The sequence below is a fragment of the Palaemon carinicauda genome, chromosome 8 (assembly GCF_036898095.1).
Source record: "Palaemon carinicauda isolate YSFRI2023 chromosome 8, ASM3689809v2, whole genome shotgun sequence".
NCBI classification, from domain to species: Eukaryota; Metazoa; Arthropoda; class Malacostraca; order Decapoda; family Palaemonidae; genus Palaemon; species Palaemon carinicauda.
Window position 1 is genome coordinate 139,012,435 of NC_090732.1, and position 23,609 is coordinate 139,036,043.

The 23,609-nt window shown below is 34.4% G+C and overlaps 1 protein-coding gene across 1 annotated transcript; it reads right to left on the reverse strand.

Annotated features, from left to right (window-relative positions):
- Positions 1–1,609: 1,609 nt before the first annotated feature.
- Positions 1,610–23,422, reverse strand: LOC137645013 (oxidoreductase NAD-binding domain-containing protein 1-like). Its single transcript, XM_068377876.1, has 6 exons — positions 23,247–23,422; positions 12,625–12,780; positions 9,653–9,794; positions 6,773–7,021; positions 4,553–4,646; positions 1,610–2,047 (listed from the first exon to the last, which is right to left on the reverse strand). Exons 2-6 carry the CDS (start codon positions 12,756–12,758, stop codon positions 1,881–1,883), a joined length of 786 nt encoding a protein of 261 aa, XP_068233977.1. The 5' UTR covers positions 12,759–12,780; positions 23,247–23,422; the 3' UTR covers positions 1,610–1,880.
- Between the last annotated feature and the right edge of the window lie 187 nt (positions 23,423–23,609).

Consider the following 23,609-nt stretch of genomic DNA (forward strand, 5'->3'; position numbering starts at 1 on the left):
TGAGATGATATTGGCTGAAAATGAAGTGACTCCCAGAATACTTAAAAGATTATTTTGTAGAATGTGGCATGGAGAGACAAAGCCTGACGAATGGGAACTAGGAGTGTTGGTGAAAATGGCAGAAATAGGAGATCTGACTGATTGCAATAATTACAGAGGCATCACACTTACGTCAGTTGTCATGAAAATATATAGTTTACTTATTCTATAGAGGCTAAAGAGAAAGATTGATGAAAACCTGAGAGATGAACAAGCGGGATTTAGAAAACGTAGAAGTTGTACTGACCCAAATTTTCATTATAAGACCTGTTTTACAGCAATGTGTAGAATATAGGAATCCACTATTGATGGCATTTATAGACTATGAAAAAGCCTTTGATAGTGTGCACCGGCTAATTTTGTGGAGAGTCCTACATTATCATGGAGTTCCCCATAAATATGTAAATTTGATTGTCTGTTCATGAGCATAGTAAGTGCAAAGTTTATGTTAGTGGAGTCTTATCAAATGAATTTCCTGTGAACTGTAGAGCACTCCAAGGGAATGTGTTGTTACCTATGTTGTTTATCCTCATGGATTTTGTAATGCATAGAACATTTGGAGATGGTGGAGAAGGATTGGACTGGATTGGTAATAGGAAGTTAGCTGACCTAGAGTATGCTGATGACGCTGTCCTTGTTAGCGGAACACCACAGGATTTGCAATGCTTGCTTACCAGAATGCATGAAATATCACAGGAAGTTGGTCTTAATAAAAATAGAAGAAAGACAGAGATGATGAGAATGGAATGTGCAATGGAAGATGAAATATCATCGGAAGGAGAAAGGATTAATGAGGTAGAATCGTTTAAATATTTGGGAACTGTAATCTCTAATACAGGGTCTTTAAAATTGTAGTTTAATGAAAGATTGAAAAAAGCAGGTCAGACAATGGCTAGGTTAAACAAATTTTAGAAAACAAATCGCCTGATATTATAAAAAAAATCAGGCTATATATCAGTTTAGTGAGATCAGTGTTACTGTATGGACATGAGTCGTGATATGACAATGAAACAGTATCCAACAGATTTTGTAGATTTGAGAACAAAGCCCTCAGAAGAATATTGGGAGTTAAATGGCAGGACAGGATTAGAAATGAAACTTTAAAAGAGATTACTCGAGTGCCATATGTGGATGAGATCATGGTGAGAGGCAGATGGAGATGGTTTGGGCATGCTCTTCGCACTCCCCAAGAGAGGTTAGTTTGCCAGACTTTCAACTGGGCACTAGAATAGTTGGAAGACCCAGACCTACAAGGCTGAGGACTATGAAACGTGAAGTAGGAAATGACGAATGGAGAAGTATTGATTTAAAAGCTCAAGATAAAGATGGCTGACGAAATCTAACCGAAGCCCTTTGCGTCAATAGGCGTGGGAGGAGATGATTATATATATATATATATATATATATATATATATATATATATATATATATATATATATATATATATATATATATATATATATATATATATATATATATGACACTAGTGTGCCGAATATATGTTTGCAAAGCCATATTTTGAAACACTCGAGGAATTAACAAAACAGACTTTTTAAATCAGTATGTATTTTATATTCTAGTGCTTGTAAGGTTCTTGAGCATGTCAAAGCTAAAAGTATATCTAGGCCTAATGGAAATTTTATAAGTTATTCCAATATTTGTTAATTGGAGTACAATATATTCTAATGAAAATACAGGTAAACAACTACAGTAGAAATATCATAAATCCTATTTTATTAGTTTGATTTATGTTATCAGGTAATGTTAGGAAAATCATTTCACATATAAATTCTTCCTGAGAAGTTTAGACGCAAATAAGGATTTTCCATAAAATAATCCAGTCACCACCAGCGCTCGTAAAAGATCTGATCTCCAGTTACGCCGTTATTCCACAGGTGCCGCTCAACGTCGTCGATGAAGGTTTCCGGTCCGCAGACAAACGCCTTCAGCGACTTCCGGTCGAGTTTCTCCAGGGCGGCCTTTAGTACGTCATTCGTTATCCGACCGTCTGCAGAAACAGGTGTGCAAGGTACTGGTTAGGTACATTGTTTAGTTCAAGTGTCGTATGGTTATATGTTTACAACAAAACCCACGCTATATAGCCTATATGGTAAAGAAGGGAGTCATTGTAACCCCAGTTTCGACGTGGTCTGGGTTCGAATCCCTGGCCGACTAAAAATATTATCCTATAGTTAATTTCCCCTGCGGTGTCTGATCCCGAGGCAGAGCGAATTCGATATTAAGAGGTATTTACAGTTTATACGAATAAATATAAATCACGATTAAATGTCTTAAATTATCATATTTATATATATAACCAGTATGTGGATTTGGTAACCCTACCATCCATTTAATGAAGGTGTAATCAGGTTAGGGATCATTAGGCTGAGGGGTCTGGTACTTTGATCACATTGCTATATATGGAATTGTCCCTGGCTTGTCCTCCATGAGTTCACCATGCTGCAAATTCATATCTGCATCTGCTGGAGTCAAGGTAAACTTAGTGGAACTAGCAACCCACCAGAGGGTTGTAACCTTCTCGTATCAGCCCCTTCAAAGGGGATTAATACCTATCATATATATATATATATATATATATATATATATATATATATATATATATATATATATATATATATATATATATATATATATATATATTATATATATATATATATATATATATATATATATCATCTTACGAAGCTGGTATTCATGAGAGTAAAATATTTTATTCACATATTTTATTTGTGTATTTAAGAGATGTATAGCCAGCTCGTAAGGTGAGTTCCACTCGCTTAGGATTAAGTAATGTATGTAAATTACATAAGACTGTCCTCATTCCTTTAATTGTATTTTCATTAAGTTTCATATATGTAAATTTATGTTATTTTAACAAATTAAATTTTCATTTCACGTACCTTCGTTACGAAGTCGTATGTAACTTTGTTAAAAGGTATGCTGTATGACACACATGCTAGGGGTTGCATCATGTTTCCACGTGGTTGGAAGGGATATGAAAATTCTAGACTAAAAATTATTCTTTTTTTTTAATGTTATGAGAGGAGGTGGGTGGAGTTAGCTGAGAGAGAGAGTTGCCTCACATGCAATGTTGGCACCCCTTCTTCAAATTGCTAAGTTGGCAACCTTACGCCGCTAAAGCCATGCCCCGTACGCTACGAGAATGATTTACTAGAAATTTCTTGAGTGAATTAAGATATATATAAGGACCTAACCACGCATAGGACACAGAAGAGATCCAGCCTATCCCTTTGAAAGAGCCAACGTCTGCCAGCCCTCTCTCCAGCCACTACATAACTCCTCTCAAACGTGAATAGTGTTTTCCTCTCCAACGTGAATAGTGATTTCTTTCCAAAATATACAGTGTATAGGGTTGTTCAAATATTGGTGATATTATTGTGTGTCTAAGTTAAAAGTGTTGTGTGTTAATGTAAGCACATATCATAGTATAAATTTTTGTAACTGGCCTTGTGAGATTACGTTAACCAGTCAAGTGTGTTTATTTTGCTTAACCGTTCAGTAATCTTGTTTGAGCCAAAGGACATAACAGCATCAGTTAAGTATATGTAAATGTAATTTGATTATTTTCTTTAGTGCTAAAGTGTCAGCTTTTTTCATTAACTGCCAAAACTAAATATTTTCATAAATTAGTTTCTAGTGAAACAAATGATTGTATAATTTTTTTCAAGTGGTTTTCTTTTCGTTTTGATCTAAGGTTTAGTTCAGATTTAATATTTTGAGTGATTTATTTTTTATGTTTTTTTTTTTATTTTTTATTTCTTAGAGAATTTATTTATTTCTGTAAAGTGTGTACTATTTCGATCACCCATACTTTTCTCAGTGCTTTGCTCGGATCCCCTTACTGATAAAAGAAGTAAGAGGTTGATTTAAGAATAGTTCCCGTTAAAAGTAAAGTAATCACCCAGTTTGGTTTTGAGTGTAAAGTAAAGAGACCTTTAGATATTCACTGTTCATATGTATTATCGTCTGGGAGTTACGTATTATTCTCAGAGCTCGGAGGTATTTTTTTTTATTGTGTCTTAAATTACGTAATATATAGCAGGTGAGTTTGGGAGCTCAGGAATTTACGTAATTCGCTAGTCGTATTAATATACATAATGTTTTTGTGTGCTTGATAAAATACCAAAAGTTCGGCTCATTTTCCTTTCATTCAAATTTCCTTGTCGACAATATTTTATTGCAGATAGTACTTTAAAATAATGGGTTCAGTTTCTCAATATAAAACCTATTTACAAATATCATATTCATACCATATGCTAAATATCCCCATTCTTCTACAACTACGCTATGATTTTAAAATAATTTGCATCTCACACAAATTTAACATCTTTATCAAAGTAACACACACAAACAACCACACACACACACACACACACACACACACACACACACATATATATATATATATATATATATATATATATATATATATATATATATATATATATATCAGTATTAACTTCAAACTTACAGTTAATATCCGAAAGTCCTCCAGACTGCTCCTGGGTTACGAAATACTTGACGTCCATTTGAGGGTTTTCTTTGGAAATTGAGTCTAACAACGGCTGTTGAAAATAAAAATCATATGAAACGATAAATAAAAGTAACAAAGTCACAGAGAGCAAAAAATACGTGTCCTAAAATTACTCTTAACCTTTTATGTATTTTAAATTGCAAAGGATTTCTTTACAATGCTATATAATAGGGCCTACTGATATAAGAAATACCTTTGCCAATAGAAATAATGTAACACCTGAGCTGGTACCAAACGTAACAGTAGGAGAAATAAAAAAAGCATTAAAAGGCACGAAAAAAGGCAAAGCAGCAGAAGATGGCTTAACAATTGATTTGATTGAAGGAGGAGATTTCACAGTAGTAAAACCCGCTGAACTTAACACCATATGTCTGCAAGAATACTCTATACCTACAGCTTGGAAACCTTTATCGTTATGCTAATTCACAAAATAGGAGGTACAAAGACCTGAAAATTACCACCCATAAATTTCAATGTCATTATTATATAAGATATTTACAAAGATTATATAAGGCTGAATCGAATGACAGCTAGACTTCAGTCAACCAAGAGAGCAGGCAGGTTTTATAAATGGGTATTCGACAACTGACCATATCCGTGTAATTAACCAGCGAATGGGAAAATCAACAGAGTATGGCAAACCACTATGTATGACATTTATAGACTATGAGAAAACTTTTGATTCTGTCAAAAGTTCAGCAGTAATGAAAGCTCAGCAAAGACAAAGAATAGATAAATCTTATATTGGAACATTTGAAGATTTCTATACGAGAAGTACAACAATCTTAAAACTACTTATAGTAAGAAAATTCTGATTGAGAAAGGAGTTAGACAAGGAGACTCTATCTCTCCTGAATCATTAATAGAATGCCTAGAAGAAGTTTTTAACATTTTAGATTGGGAAAATATAGGTACTGACATTAATGGGCAATATCTTCACAAGTTAATATTTGCAGATTACATACAGTAGTTCTATTTAGTGAATCATGGGATAATAGCAAAAGATGATAGAAGATTTAAATAGATAAAGCAGAAATGTATGACTGAAAATTAATATCAGTAAAGCTCTGATAATTTTCAATGAAAATTCAGAGACAATAGAGACAAAGGGTTATTGAAGAACCTCTAGAGATTGTTAATGAATTTGCATACTTAGGACAGACGGTACATGTAAGTGTTTCCCAAGACATGAGACCGAGATTAAAAGAAGACTAAGCATGGGCTGGAGAGCCTTTGGTACACAAATTGAGATTACGAAAAGTAAAATGTCACTCTTTTTAAAAGGAAAAGTATTGAATGAGATGGTCCTACCAGTATTAACTTATGCATAAAAAACTGGGAGCCTTATTCAAGCCTTAGATTAGAACATATGCTAGTTACAACTCAAAAGCTATGGAAAGAATAATGATGGGAATAACATTGAGATATCGAAAAAGAGCAACATGGATATATGAGCAAACTAAATTAGAGAATATTCGAACAATGTGTTGGAAAAACAAACGAACATGGGCAAGATATGTAATGAGATTAACAGATAATAGATGAACAAGAAGAATAACAGAACGGGTCCCTAGAGATTGCAAATGAAGCAGGTGTAGGAAGAGAAGACTGTGGATTGACGAGCTAAGAAAATTAGCGGGTTTAGACTGGCATATGAAGACCATAAACAGACGCGTGTAGAAGGATATGTCTGAGGCCTTTATTGGTCGTGCTTGTGACGAAAACCTTATACTAATATTGTCAATAAGAATTTCACGAACTCTTCTTGGTCTTACAAAGTTTTACTTAATAATAAATTTATATATATATATATATATATATATATATATATATATATATATATATATATATATATATATATATATATATATATGTGTGTGTGTGTGTGTGTGTGTGTGTGTGTGACTATTTTTTTTCGTATTCTGATACACATTAATCCTCTTCACCTGAGAGGCAGTGGTTCCATAAAGCATTACTCATCCGGTCTCTGATAATTATTTTGGGGGTGGATTATTCATGCTGAATGTAGATCTTATGTCACGATGGCGTCTGGCATTTCTTTATGGTCACCCATCCAAGAACGGATTAAACCCGACGTAGTGTAATATTGGTAATCAGACTGAAATATTACTGCAAACGACAGACAATTTACCTTACCTTAAACAGTAGGTCTTCCTTGGTTTTAACAGAGCTTAAAAGGGACACTTTTCCGGGAAGATATCCTGTCTTATTCTTCGCAAACGACTTCTGTAGATCGTTTGCATAACGATAGATAGAGGCCAAAGGATTTATCCCAACTCCTCCAGCTATGAGCAGCAGGTCATGGGTCCCTTCCTGGTCTTCTTCTAGAGGGTCGTAGTAGACGTTGCCACCAACGCAGACTTCTACCTTCGAAGTAACCTTGCACTAAAAAGATAATAAGTATTTTGGTTTACATAACTTTAGGAACTTATAATTGGAATTTTCTCTTATGTGCTGAAAAAAAATTATATTTTGTAGTAAGAATTCTAATATGCAGTAGTTTCTATCATTATTTTTCAATAATTTGAACAGATAAATACTCAAACAAGATTGTTCATTGAGAAAAAGTTGGAGAAAGCCAATTTTAACGGGAAAAAAAAATCTGTAAATGGTTCTGGAAACCGGAACTGCAATACCCAAGAATTGTGGTGATGATGAGCGCATGTAGGGAAGGGTGTGCTATGGAATTTCAGTGAAACATTTATAAAACACTACCACTGCTCTAATGTTTCGTAGAGTTGCAGTAACTGTCAATAATATTAAACGAAATTTATTCTGAACTTGTTGAAATCACATGATGCTAACTTTGACCTTTCAAGGCCACAGAAGGTGTAATTTGAAAACCCATATGTAGATTTGTATCTGTCAATAATATTATCCGCGTGTGTATATGTACTCGTTTGAGTTATAGCCCACTGAAATTATGTGACCTTGAAAATTCGACCCCTTTGAATTTTAAGCCCACTATTCTTCAAAACTATGCATTTTAACTATTTTGATATAAAGAATTTTATTTTTAGCACCGGGAAATGAAGATTTTGTTTTTGATTTCAAGTAAATCGGATATTTGTCAGAATCATAGTTGAAAATCTATCCTGACCATACGGTTCACTGTGACCTTGACCACATGACATCCAAATTTTAATTGGATCTTAAGTGTCCCATAGTGCATCTCTCCTGTCAAATGTCAATTAAACCGGTCATGTAGTTTTTCCATGAAGTTGCTAACTAACGACAGACAAACACAGACAAATAAATCTAGCAAAAACAATACCCTCGCCACATTTCGGTGAGGAAGGGGTAATAACTGAAACTCTTTGTAAGCCATAAAATGCCTGAGAATGATAATCGACGACTCTAAAGCTGATTATAAACAAGAAGCCTAAAAATACAACGCATTCCAAATAGAGAAAGAAAATCTTCACTGCATTTGAAAGAGTATAATTTCTAATCGGCCTACTTGGTACGCATGCAATTTTATGCAACGTAATTAAAAATTATATACTATTCATAATACTTAATCAGAATGGCTTGTCATTCAGTCCACTATAATTTGCCTTGCTTAATTAACTGTTGTCCTACTCATGCGCTATTTATAGCATCTAGGTCATCTCTGTGGTTTCAAATTTAGTTGTCCCACGCTGGGTGCATGATTAAGCCTAAAGATTGTGTCATGTGAAGGAATTAGAGATTTCTTAACTAAAGGCATAATTTAGCAAATACATTTATTCATATTAAAAACAATTAATTTAGCAACTAGCTGCGCATTTATTATCGTTTGTGTGTGTATATATATATATATATATATATATATATATATATATATATATATATATATATATATATATATATGTATATATATATATATATATATATATATATATATATATATATATATATATATATATATATATATATATATTAGCGTATGTAACCCGTCAAAAATGACAGCTAAATATTCAGATATATATGCACACAAATAAGCAACCCCCTTTCACCGGTGACGACTACTTCCTCTCTCCTTTACCCGTGGGACATGGAGAGCTGAGCGTGAGTGGGTATATACAGTATACACACATTCATATGTATATATATATACATATATACATATATATATATATATATATATATATATATATATATATATATATATATATATATATATATATATATATATATATATATATATATATATATATATATACACACACTATATATAACCAGACACTTGCTCTTTACTGTATAAGGGAGATATACAGTTTTTATCTTCTGTTTTGTTACTTGGTAAATAAATTCTTTGGCGGCTGGTGTGGAAAGTTCCACGATAATATGCCCTCTATTCACATTGATAATAATAATAATATGAAGATGAATAAAAAAGGTGATGAAGAAAGGAAGTATGAAAAAGAATAAAGCGAAGAAGTAACTTCTCTATGAAGCGGAATCATACACTGATGTCTAAGGCTTCTGTTACAAAAGGTTATTCTGCCTTGTCACACCATGTGGTGTAAAAATATTACTTTTAATATAGTCACCCTTCGTTCTTTCAGAAATATCGCATTAATCTCCAGTAGTTGACAATACCTTAATAAAAGTTTGTGGAAGACTACAGTACATAGAATAAGAATATTGTCATGTCACGGTTAACTTCCATGTGTTGAGGATAAACATCAGAATTCAAGTAGACTTTGGATGACACCAGACGCACATTTCATAAAGTCATTGACAGGATACGAAACGTTAGTAAAACTTTACCTTTCAAATATTCCATGGTTTAATCTCTAAGCTGACTGACTTTCGACGGAAATCTTGTGTTTAGCAATAAAATTATATATAAGCTACCATTTATATTAGTAATCCTTGATAGAACCACAGTCGTGACCATTCCCCAAATGTGCATCACATTACCAGTCATTTATCATCATAAGCTTGTAAGTACGAAAGAAAAATAGTTTGTTATTTTAGAGAGTAATTTCAGTTTTAGCTGTGAAAACTGTAAACTTGAATATCTCTTACTTGAGAGTGCATCCAGGACGTAGGAGGCCAGTCAGAGTACTTAATGGCTAGTTCTATGGTTCTCTGTTCAACGAGTTGTTTGGGACTGGAGTACATCGAGTAACCACCAATAGTCTCAATCCCCGGGATAAACAGATCAACCCTGGAAAGAAAAGAAGCCAGTTTATAACAAATTGATGATCCTATGTACAGGCACGTGTGTACTGAATTGCAAATGAAAACCTCCGACAAACAATGTGAAGTAAGAAAGGAACCAGAGTTTTATAAACTTGTAATTTACCACATAAATTTTTTTCAGATAGGATACTTAATAAATACTTCTATCCGTATAAATTGCAGTAATAGAAGAGATAGAGGTAAACAAGGCTGCTGTTTTTATATTAAACTTTTAAATAAGTTTTACATGGAAAGCGTAAGAGTAAGCCAACGTGAAAAAAAAAATACAATTTAAAAAGGTACAACTTTTTGGGGAAGGGACCTCTGTCAGGGATAATTGGATTCTTCAATGGATTACAAACTTCAAAAATAGATTTGAGCAACCTAATATGATTATTGTTTTTACAAAGAAAATCTGATTGGAGGTTAAACCCCATTTTAACTTATAGCTACAGTCTTGACAACTGGCCCCTTCTAGATATTAAAAATAAGTTTTCATGCATGTCAAGGTAACGAGCATAATTCAATTGCTTATCTTGTGATTTGAGAGCGATTGGGTCAAAGGTCAAGATTTAAAAAAATGCTATATAGCCAATTTTTATCCGGTTTGCATGAAACTATTGTCAATATGTGCATAATTCAATTGCCTATCCTAAGATATACAACATTATCAAGGTCAAGGTTACAAAAAGGTCAAAAATGTCTTTTTGCTCTATCGTGGGCAAATCTCGTGAAATTTGGTGGGACTATTGGCCGTGATCCAAGGACAATTTGATTATATTTTCGGAATGATTGGGTCAATGGTTAAAGCAAACAATGACCAGAACGTCTTTTTGCTATATCATAGTCAATTGTTATCCGAATTGCATGAAACTAGTGCCAAAAGGGGTATAATTCAATTTATATGTGGCTTTGGCAAAGACATGCACTCTATTGAATGCCTATTCTAGTTTATCATGGTTTTCCAAGGCTTAAAATCTTCAAGTTTCTTCGCCTTGTGTCATCGTGCTAAGCCATAGGCCTTTCGCCATCTTTTTAATTCACACACGAGACTTCGGCATTAGGCGGTTAGCAGAGTATTGGAACCAAAAATGAAGAGTTTCTCCTCCATCCTCTTTCCCTATTCGGGAACCTATCAACATAACCTGTACTCCCGATTCCTGTATCATCCTTGTGGTTATGAGACATGTTTATCGTCAGTTGATAAAGAGCATTTCTTTATGCAGTTCAGGGACACATGTCGCTGGTTCCTTCGAAAAATGCGTGGCTATCTACAATATGTCTCTATACTTACATACAGCCTACAGATTTGATTCTTGACTAGGGCATCCTGAATTTGCCATAGAATTTCTAGAACATTAGTCTCTATAGGAATGGCGCATTGAACATCAACGAATTTGTTACGGGACAAGAAATTTACCACTATAGATCAAGTTTTTTTTTCCATTTCATTTTCATTTATTATTGTAAATACAGTATTTGTCAGTAAACATTAGCAAAGTGACAACTTGGATTTGTGTCAATAATATATTCACAGTTTAGGATTTAAATTGTATTAGCCTCATACTATCAATCATTTACTAACTAATTAATGCTCTGACAATAATTTGCTTCTAAGATCAAACTAGAATCGCGTGAAAAGATTTAGTCGTCAAAGGAAATTTGATGGAGTTTTAGCGGAAAATATCTAGCGTACCATACGAAGGAAGGTTTCGTAATATCTCTTTTAAAACAAAATAATTTTTAGTTTGGCACCGTCTGGGCCAATGACATGGTCAAGTATGACCTGATAGTGTCAAATTTACGAAACACTTACTAGAATCCTTAAATGGTAATGTTCTTAATGAAAGCATTTTTCTTTCTTTCTGGATGACTGCATAAATTATAATACTCATCAGTTTACACATAAAAGTTTACCCCTTAAATGAAAAATGCTTCTTTGTGGTGGCCATTTGCCTATACTCAACGCAGTGATATGTGGACGATATGGGAAGCCACCTGCTTTCAAAGGGATTCCCACCACAGGTGCCATGTCTTCACAGATCACAGACCCGATCTCCAATCCCTCCCCTTGCTCTCTCTCTCTCTCTCTCTCTCTCTCTCTCTCTCTCTCTCTCTCTCTCTCTCTCTCTCTCTCTCTCTCTCTCTCTTATATATATATATATATATATATATATATATATATATATATATATATATATATATATATATATATATATATATATATATATATATATATATATATAGATTGGAGTATTTCCAAAAAACAAATTCACTCTCTCTATTTGCAATTTCTTCCAATGAGTACCTGTTCCCGTTGTAGATAACTGTCTCAGCTAAGTTATGAAGTGGTCATATGATGAGCTTGAAGCAGGGGAATGGTCCATCGTGAGAGTGTGTAGCGGCAGCGTCTAGTATACGAGAGTGGGAGTGTAACCTCTCATATGCCACGTTTATGATGGGGGAAGCTTTTATACAGAAAATACGCCTAGAATTTCACCTCAGTGACAGTGTGGAACAAAAGTTGGAATAATTTTCTATATTTCTGAAACGCATCCATTTATATAGAAATAGGGAGAGAGAAATGGACACAGAGACAGAGGGTAAGGAGATGGAGTGGTGTTTGAGAAAGATCGCAAGCTGGTGGTCAATAGAGAAATCCGTTTAAAACCAAATGTCATTCCCTGTCGTCTATTTCTCACTGCATCGAGTATAGTGTGATTTATCGGTACCTTTATCTGTAGCAGGGTGATTAGGTATAGGCCTTTTATTTTAAAAAAGATTAACACAAACCATATAACTGCAAATTTCTATACCACTGTCCAGGTTTGAAACTGAAAAGGGGGTTGTCGACTCGAAGAGTAAATCCTTTAACCGATGGAGTTTCTGATCGGACTTCCGTCACGACTGCTTCTGCCCTTACATGCCCTGCTCCGTTCCCCTCTTCCATGGTGAAGCAGTAGACGGCTAAGCTTTTAATAGAGATAAAATGCTAAATTAACTTCCAAAATTTTGTGGAGTATGTTGTTAAAAAAAGGTAGTTATTGATTAATAGACAAGTTCCATCTGCATTTTGCTCATGTACATCCTGAAGACATTGTATTTTATTACATGAAAGTGCTTTAGATTATATATGAATCAAATATTTAGATCATGATTTAAAAGGTCAAAATTAATAGTTTCCACTTTTATTAAAAAGAAAAAAAAAGATAATTTTTAGGTGTGGTGCAGCAAAAATTACAAATTAGATTATTTTCAATATATAGGTCATTATAATTGGGTTATTGGAATTTTTTATGCCTGATATTTTTATCACTGTCGATATTTGGCAAAAGGATAAAAAGGAATTTTTTTCTGAACAGCGTGATCATTTTTTTCCGATCAAATACAATTATGAATTTACAGTTGTAAAACTTACACGCATGACTGGATTTTTTTAGTTAACTATTATTATTGTATTTGTTATTATCATTGCTATTGGTAATTAACATGGCTGATGAATATGAAGCGTGAAGTAGATGATGAATGCTGAAGTATTGATTCAAAAGCTCAAGATAGAGACGACTTGCGAAATATAACAGGCCCTATGCGTCAATAGGCGTAGAAGAAATTATGATGATGATTGGTAATAAAATTGCTGTCGTTACTATAATTATTATTATTATTATTATTATTATTATTATTATTATTATTATTATTATTATTATTATTATTATTATTATTATTATTATTATTATTATTGTTGTTGTTGTTGTTGTTGTAGTTAAACAGAGAGTGAAAAATATGATGTAACATGTGTGTAATTATCAGCATTTTTCTTATCAACTGACCTGCTCATGAATCAATCGTTTTTAAACTACATTACAGAATTAAGTCCTATTAGTAAGCTATTTTTTCCATTATGGCATAGATCATCAAACATCAGAAATCAGAGCAGATAAGCAAGATAAAGATATAAGTTATGTGCCAACAGTACTGGCGAATCAGAACTTACAGTATGTGGCTTGCTATCTATACACGTGAGAGAGAGAGAGAGAGAGAGAGAGAGAGAGAGAGAGAGAGAGAGAGAGAGAGAGAGAGAGAGAGAGAGAGAGAGAGAGCTATTTAAAGATGCTAGCTATTCTTACACGTAACGTGGGTCAAGGACATTCATTATCAGGATCGGTGTCGTCCCTTTGCTAAAGCAAGGTTAGTTAGAAATCAATAGGTTCACGTTACCTCTTTTTCTAGAGGGCTATCTTAGAGACATCGTTTACAATTAATTATTTCAGGGGATGGATAACCCTACGACTTTTATAAGGATATCTAACTTGTACAGAGTTTAAATTTATTCGATTAGGAGTGAAATGTCATACTGTATATGGGGATTTTGATATAAATATGAGCGGTGAAGGAGTTGGGGACAAAATCATTTTAAACATCATGAAGTTTCAGATATATTGTTTGAGCACACAAGCTAAAATCAAATAGAATCTTTCTAAAAGGGTACACAAAACTAGAATTCAATAATATGCGACTACCGTGCAATTAACAGTTAAATTTCAGTGACTACCAAAAACAAAAATAACACACACACACACACACACACACATATATATATATATATATATATATATATATATATATATATATATATATATATATATATATATATATATATATATATATATATATATATATATATATATATATGTGTGTGTGTGTGTGTGTGTGTGTGTGTATGTGTGTGTGTTATAGTGAATTATGGAGGGAATTGTAAAAGGTTATAGAGGATTTGAATAAAGATATTAGAAATGTAAGTCTGAAAAAGAATATGAGCAAAACTAAGATAATGTTCAATGAAAATGCAGATAGACAACAAATAGGGGTTATGGATGAATCATTGGAGATTGTTAATAGATACTGCATACGTACTTAGGGCAGACAATAAGTACTTCCCAGGACATGATACCGAAATCAAAAGAAGGATAATTGTGGGATGGAGAGCTTTTCATAAACAAAATTAGATTATGAAATGTAAAATGCTAATTTCTCTAAAAATAAAAGTATGTAATCAGAGGGTCCTACCAGTCTTACAAAAGCCTTAGAACATAAACTAGTTACAATTCAAAGAGCAATGGAAAGAATAATGATGAGGATAACATTAAGAGCAATATGGATACGAGAGCAAACTAAAGTAGAGGATGTTTTGACATGTGAGAAAAAGAAATGGACATGGGCAGGACATATATAATGAGAATGGCAGATAATAGATGGACATTAACAATAACAGAATAGGTCCATAGAGATTATAAAAGAAACAGGGGAAGGAAGAGAGGATGTTAGATTGACGAACTAAGAAAGATTGCGGGTGTGGACTGGTAGAGAAAGACCATAAGCAAACGGAAGTGTAAGGACATGTCTAAAGGTTTGAAGACCCCTCGTGAATGGCAGAGACAAGACAAGTGACAGTAACATTGCCCTATCAAGGAGGCCAATGTCCTAAAGACTGACCATATACATATACATATGATCAGCGCCCAGGTCCCCTCTCCACCCAAGCTAGGACCAAGGAGGGCCAGGTAGATAGACCTATAGGCTCTCCCAAAGCCCATTCTTTGCTCACAGGGGTGGTGAACAAACGAGTTTGAGCAGGACTCGAACCCCAGTCTTGCGATCACCAATCAGGGATGTTACCACGTAGGCCACCACAACCTTTTGTTCTGCAGTGGAATAGTAACGCCTGATGATGGATGTGTGTGTGTGTTTGTTTGTGTGTGTATATATATATATATATATATATATATATATATATATATATATATATATATATATATATATATATATATATATATATATATATATTACAATATAGTATAATATATCATATTATATTATATATAATATAATATAATATAAAATCAGGCTATATATCAGTTTAGTGAGATTGGTGTTACTGTACAGATACGAGTCATGGTATGACAATGAAACAATCTTCAACAGATTTAGTAGATTTGAGAACAAAACCCTCAGAAAAATATTGGGAGTTAAATGGCAGGACAGGATTATAAATTAAACTATAAGAGAGATTACTCGAGTGCCATATGTGGATGAGATTATGGTGAGTGGTAGATGGAGATGGTTAGTTCAGCAAACGTTTAACTGGGCTCCACAAGGCACTAGAAGAGTTGGAAGACCCAGGCCTACATGGCTGAGGACTATGATGCATGAAATAGGAGATGGTGAATGGAGAAGTATTGAATTAAAAGCTCAAGATAGAAACGACCGGTAAAATCTAACCGATGCCCTTTGCGTCAACATACGTATATATATATATATATATATATATATATATATATATATATATATATATATATATATATATATATATATATGTGTGTGTGTGTGTGTGAGTGTGTGGTTGTGTGTATATAATAAACCTTAGACGTCTCCTTTACCAGGTAGCCAGTAGCTCAGAGTAAGAAGAAAGCAGATTGTCTTATTCATAACTCAGATGATAAAAAGTTCACATGAAAACCATATACCAGAGGGCATTATCAAGACAGTATCAAAGAGATTAAAAAAAAAATTGTATTCGGGGCAATAAAAGGAGGCAACTAATAAATACATTGACTCGAAAATTATATTAATGAAAAACAATACGACAGAAATAGCCTGAGGAATAACAAAATATGTTAAGAAAATACAGTAGGCTTATGCATAATATTATAAGTTTCTCGAATGTCTTTGTGCAAATTTATTACACCAATGGGATGTTGAAAATGTTAGATTCTAGTCCTTTTAAAGTTCTTTTTGGATAGAGTTACTTAAATCAAGTAGATTTCCCTACGGACCGAATGATTCACGACAAGATTGTATTCTTCTAAATAAGCAAGCTCCAAGAGTTGTTGCTTTGGGAATCAAACTTAAATTTAAAGAAGATTTTCGATATTTTCCGGGCATATGAAGAACTGATGACTCATGTTAAATGGAAAAATGTGTCAAGAAAGTGAACAAAGATCAGCAAAAGGGCAAATTCAAAAGGGGAGAGTAGAAGAATTCAAGTAGAAATTCGAGATGACGAATGTAGTAAAGCCACAAAATTAAAAGATGGTAAAAGACTGCCAATTTTGTGGACGAAATCATGATTTTGGCAAGAATAACTGTCCCACATATGGCCAAATATACAGGACAGATCAATAACAATGATGAGAGCCAATGACTGCAACGTCAAATTTTTGCTTGGCCCCGGTACAATAGTCTACTGTATTGCCTGAAAATAGTTCCATAAACACCAAATGAAGAAAAATACACAGAATCTCTAGCCTACACGTAGAAAAACTCAGAATAAAAATACTATGGAGAGGTAGAACACCTGGTGACTAGTTCTAAGACTAAGGAAGACCATACAGCGTTATTTTCTGTTGTTGGTAATCACCTGCAATCACTCCTTGGCTTGGATACCTGTAAGAAAGTGGGCTTTGTGACAATAAATGAAGAAAAATGCCAAGTTGCCTATATCGAAGCAAATGACGAGCTAGGGATTCTTGGTGAAGTTATTTGACTGTCGACCAAGCAGTGGCCACATAGGTACTGCCATGCAGGAATATCCCTATTCATATACAAAAAGAGGTGAACAAAGCAGAGAATGAATTTGTAAAACGAGACTAAATGGGTTTTCCAAATGGCAGCTGTTAGGAAGTCAAATGGGAAAAAAAGAGAGTTTGCATCGACCCTCAACCGCTAAGTACAGTCTACAACGAGAACACTGCCTTCTACTGACTTTCGACGATATTCTACTAAAGCTATTAAATACAAAGATTTTTAGCAAAGTGGACATAAAAGAAGCCTTTTTACACATGAAACTTGATTATGACTCCTCAATACTAATGACAATGATAACACCTTTGGGAAGGTTTTGATGGACAACGCTTCCATATGATCTAAGAGTATGAAGCGAGATATTTTAAAACAAACTTCATCATGCACTTGTCGATTTGGATGGTGTTGCCTGTGTTGCTGATGATATTGTGCTAGGATGTGGAACCACTAATGACGAAGCGAAAAAGATCATATAGTGAATCTTGACAACCTGCTACAACAATGCAAGGAGAAGCACATTATTCTGAACCAAGAGAAAATGCACCTGAAACAGAGTGAAATTTGATTTCTTGGGCACATATTGACAAAGGGCGGTATTATGGCCATCAAGGAAAAAGTTTGGGCCCTTTGAGAAATGCTGAATCCAGGAAATATAACCAGAGTTCATCGTCTCTGGTATGGTATAGTATTTAGCTCATTTCATTCTAAACCTTGCTAAGGACCTAGAACCGATACATGAGTTGGCAAGGAGCAAGGTTAATTTTGTCGGGTCTGAAGACTGTGACCAAGTTTTCAAGCGACTAAACCAGATGTGCAACCCACCTGTACTTGCATTTTACCATCCTGGCAAGGAACTGGTTCTCCAATTAGATAGTTCAGAGAAGGGCCTAAGAGATATAGTACTCCAGGATGGAAGGCTAATAGAATATGCTTCAAGAAATCTCTGATTGAATGAACATTGATGGTCTCAGCTTCGAAAAAGAAACTCTGGCAATAGTCTTTAGGTTAGAGAAGTTAGATCAATATATCTTCAGCAGAAGGGTGATAATCCACAATGACCATAAACCACTTGAAGTTATTTTGTCAAACCACTGAGTTAGGCAACTAAGAAAGTTCAATCACTGATGATGAGGATTTTTTGCGATGATTTTAAATCTGAATGGATGAAAGGAGATAAGTTATATCTGGGAGATATACTAAGTCGAGCTTACTTGGAAGTGCAAGGCAATACGTCAGGCCTAAGAATTGGCTCATTTGCATCCCCAGATGTACCTGACAAGAGGATGAAAGAAATCCAGGAGGCAACTGCAAATGATCCACTCTCTCAACAACTGATAGATTATATCCTACATGGTTGGCCTATGTTTAGACACGAATTAATGGATGAAGCCAAAAATTTCTTTGATTTTCAAGACACATTTGCATATGAAAATTATATTATATATAAATGTGAAAACGTCTTTATATCAAAAAGTTATTGTCCAGTGATTAAAAATCTACTGCACCCTTTTCACAATGCTCCAGAAGCAAGGATGAGGCGAGCAAGAGAAAATGTTTATTGGCCTGGAATTCTCAAAAAAAGTTGAAAGAATGGCGAATGTGTGTTAAAGTTTCCAAGAGCTGAAGCCAGCCAACAGGATAGAGCCACTCATGACACAAGATTGGATGCAATTTATTTGCGCTTGAAGGACATGACTATCTAATAGTTGCTGACTATACTACCAATGTCATTGAATATGAGTACCTAAAATCTCCAATAGCAAGGAATGTTACTCTTAAAATCTAGAGGATGTGTGTTAGTTTTGGAAGACCCAAGACTTTGGTGAGTGACAATGGTTCACAGTTCACTAATAGCAAATTCAAGAACTTTAAAAGAAGGGGAAATTGACCACCAAACGTCATCACCTTATCACCAGCAAGGCAATGGAAAGGCTGAAACTGCAAAAAAAAAAAAATAGTCAAGAACCTAATGAAGAAATGTTTTCGAACATGTATCTTGCACTACTCATACAGAGAAGTATGCCAAAATAAGAATTTATCAGTCTTGGTGAAGCGATGTTTGGCTGAAAAATATTGACTCAACTGCCTGTGAAACAGATAAAAGAGGAGATAAGTAACCCTAAGATGCAACAAAAGTTAATGATAAAGCAGTCATACAACCAGGGAGCTAAACAGCTATGAAGCTTTGCATTAATCAATATATGTCCTAGACGAATGTTAATACTGAGAGATCTTGGAAAGCAGGCAGAATCATAAAACAAATAGATGAAAAATATGTTATCAAAGGCCAGGATGGAGGAACTTATGTCAGAAACCGAGTTGATTTGAGACCAAGATCTGGGACATTTAAACCAGAACCTGTTCCACATCTCTACCAGGGTCAGGGTCAATCTCAAGCAATCTGACAAATACCAGAGTTTCAGGAATGAAACTGCTATACCTAGTAAGACGACCCGCGGTGACCCTGATCATGCTTATCACCTCAGTGAAACCAATCGGTATGGAAGTCCAAGGTAGAGAAGTCTGAGGAACCTGAAACCTGCAAGACAAGCAGAAAAACAAATGACTGTAAAACGACCTCAAAGGTAAAGAAAACCCCCAATAAAACTGAAAAACTATGTCTGGAAAGGGACTGATTAAAGTTAACTTATATAAAGGAGCAAGTCTAATGTAGGCTACTCTAAATGTCTTTTGTAAATAATAAGAATTTTTCTAGAAACCGAAATTTAGATCTTGAGGATAAGTAACTAATAGTTTGATGTTAATCGTTAGATAAATTGTTTATCTTAATTTAGAAAAAGAGGGATGTTGATGATCTCTGTGCATACTCTGCACAGACCATCCAAGATGTTTCCAGAACCGCAGTGACCCTTCTGATCAATCGTTTGTTTACAACTCTACATATAGAAGGGTCCACAGATTTCGGTATGATTCTAGTATGTTCCCTATGTCTATGTATAAATCTAATAACTATGAATGCCCTCAATTCTGTTGTTTAGTCAGTCATTCAACCAGTCAGTTCGTTGTCTCCACATTGTGCTCTCTTTACATTTGCGGATATATTATAAGAGTCTGTCTACAAAGATACAATAAACCTAATAATTAATATAGAATTGTATACAATTATTTCTACATAGCCTACCACTCGTGCTAATAACTCATATCTATTAACAATGCTTTCAAACTAAACCAATTTTCCACATGGATTACACCTTTCAAATGTTTGTGGTGGGCTCGACACACCCACAAGTCTGAATATATAACCTACAGTAAATATTCCATTCTATAAAATGTTTGTTGATTGAAAAACGGGTATCTAGAAGAGGTTTTAGGGTACTTATACCCTTATTATCAATTATTACTAGCTAAGCCACCCATTGACATATTACCGCTAGGGAGTTATGGGGTCCTTTGACTGCCCAGACAATACTACATTGGATCCTTCTCTCTAGTTACAGTTCATTTTCCCTTTGTCTGCACATATACTGAATAATCTGGCATATTCTTTACATATTCTTCTCTGTCCTCATACACATGGCAACACTGAGATTACCAAACAATTCTTCTTCACCCAACCTTTCAGCGGCCACTTTCCTCTTGGTAAGGGTAGAAGAGATTTTAGCTGCTCTCCTAGGAGGACACTCCAAAATCAAGCCATTGTTCTCTATTCTTGGGTAGTGCCGTAGCCTCTATACCATGGGCTTCCACTGTCTTGGGTTAGAGTTCACTTGCTTGAGTGTACACTAGGACACACTATATTCTATCGTATTTCTCTTCCTCTTGTTTTGTTAAAGTTATCTATAGTTTATATATGAAATATTTATTTTAATTTTACTGTTCTTAGAATATTCTATTTTTTCTTATTTCCTTTCTTCACTGGGTTATTTTCCGTTGGAGCCCATGGGCTAACAGCATCCTGTTTTTCCAATTAGGATTGTAGCTTATCAAGTAATAATGATAATAATAATAACAATAATAAAAGCAGGATGTTATAAGCCCCAGGGCTGTAACAGGGAAAATATCCCAACGACGAAAGAAAATAAAGAAAAGAAGAATAGTGTGCTTGGGTGTACCCTTAAGCAAGAGAACTCTACCCAAGACAGTGGAAGACCATGGTACAGAGGCTATGGTTTTACTCAAGACAAGAGAATAATGGTTTGATTATGGAGTGTTTGTCCTGAGAAACGTAAGCGTACGGAACAGTTCTCCGGGGGGGGGGGGGGGGGGGCAACTCTCTCTGCCCGAAAAATATCTTGCTTGTATATCTAGCCAATTATATGAATACGCACATATATATATATATATATATATATATATATATATATATATATATATATATATATATATATATATATATATATATATAGATATATATATATATAGATATATATATATATATATATATATATATATATATATATATATATATATATATATATATATATATATGTATATATATATATATGAGTAGTAGGTTGGCCAAGGCACCAGCCACCCGTTGATACACTACCACTAGAGAGTTATTGAGTCCTTTGACTGGCCAGAAAGTACTATATTGAATCCCTCTCTCTGGTTACGGCTTATTTCATCTTTGCCTACACATACTCAGAATAATCTGGCCTATTCTTTCCTCATACACTTAACAAAACTATAATTTTCAAACAATTCTTATTCTCTCAAGAGGTTAACTACTGCAAATTTTCAGTGGCTACTTTCCTCTTGGTAAGGGTAGAAGAGACTCTATATATATATATATATATATATATATATATATATATATATATATATATATATATATATATATATATATATATATATATATATATATATATATATATATATATATATATATATAAACAATCAGGGAATGGGTTAACATACACTATCTGACAGTTGAATAGTCCCCTTGCACAGGCTTCTCTGACCAAAAATTTGATTCTGCACAAATTTGAGGGGGCTTCAGTCCCCTGTCTATGCCTGGATCAGCTTACCATAGCTATAGAGTCTTCTAGCCTCTCCAAGTGTAAAGTAACAACGGAAAAACTACGGTGCCATAATCAACCCCTAAGTGAAGAGTATTTTTTTTCGGATATCTTAGCTTTGTCAGACATATAAAGGAAGAGAAGGATCAAATGTTTACCATCTGGCCAGTCAAATGACCCAACACACAAATGCACAAAAGAAAAAGAAAGAAAAAAAAAAACAGATTAACGTCCATTACTGGTGGGCGCCAGACTGGGGTTTGAGTCCTGCTAAAACTCGTGAGTTTCTTTGGTCACCGCAACCTCCCCATTCTTGTGAGCTAAGGAGGCGGGGAGGGGGGAAGCCTATAGGTCTATATGCTGAGTCATCAGCAGCCACCGCCTGGCCGTCCTTGGTCCTAGCTTGGGTGGAAAGAAGGCTTGGATGCTGATCATATGTATATATGTTCAGTCTCCGAGGCATTGCCCTGTTCAATAGGGCTATGCCACTGCCCCTTACCTCTGTCATTCACGTGTGACCTTTAAAACCTTTACAGGAATAACAGATAATGACGTTTGAATGAAAAAATGACCAGACGAACGTTGTCGGTATTTCGCCTACTCTACAATTATTCTTTCAAAAAGTAATTGCCGTCGTGTAAACATCTAAAGTTACAGAATAAGGTTACGAAAAGGGTATTATAAAACAAGTTACGATCTTTTGACACAGGCAAGGAAATGCTAATCATGCAAACTGAAGTAACTTAAAAGGCTGTTGCTATTGACTGTGAAATACTCAAAATACAGGCTGTTAAACCTAATCACAAGAACAGGTGAATAAGATCAAGTGAATAAAATGGGTCTTAGATATACACGGCACTGGGATTCTGAGTTACCTTATTCACATTGGAGTCTCTGAATACCTTTCACTGTATGCTGACCGAGGGTACAGACCAAACTGTTTAGTGAGTACAGAGCGCTGTCGTGGATTTTATCTTGTGCCTATTTTCTTTCACTGATATACGATTTTGTATGCAAGTTTCTACCGGATATTGAATTTCATATGGAACAAAGCTTACACAACAATATAATCCCACACGGTTCTATCATATGGGAAATAGGCTATTGGTACGTACCTATCAGGTATTCGAAACATTAATTGATAAATCATAGTACATTATCTTAAACGGAAATAAATTAATGTGGAGTTATAAAGCTTTTGTTTTTACTAATCACAAGATTCTATATATCGATTGAGG

Excerpts from the sequence above, each read along its gene's own strand:
- LOC137645013 (XM_068377876.1), bottom strand. The coding sequence starts at position 12,758 with ATGGAAGAGGGGAACGGAGCAGGGCATGTAAGGGCAGAAGCAGTCGTG. Across the intron at positions 4,647-6,772 it reads AGGAAGACCTACTGTTTAAG|CCGTTGTTAGACTCAATTTC; the intron begins GTAAGGTAAATT and ends TATTTTCAACAG. Across the intron at positions 2,048-4,552 it reads AGGACTTTCGGATATTAACT|ACGGTCGGATAACGAATGAC; the intron begins GTAAGTTTGAAG and ends CTGTTTCTGCAG.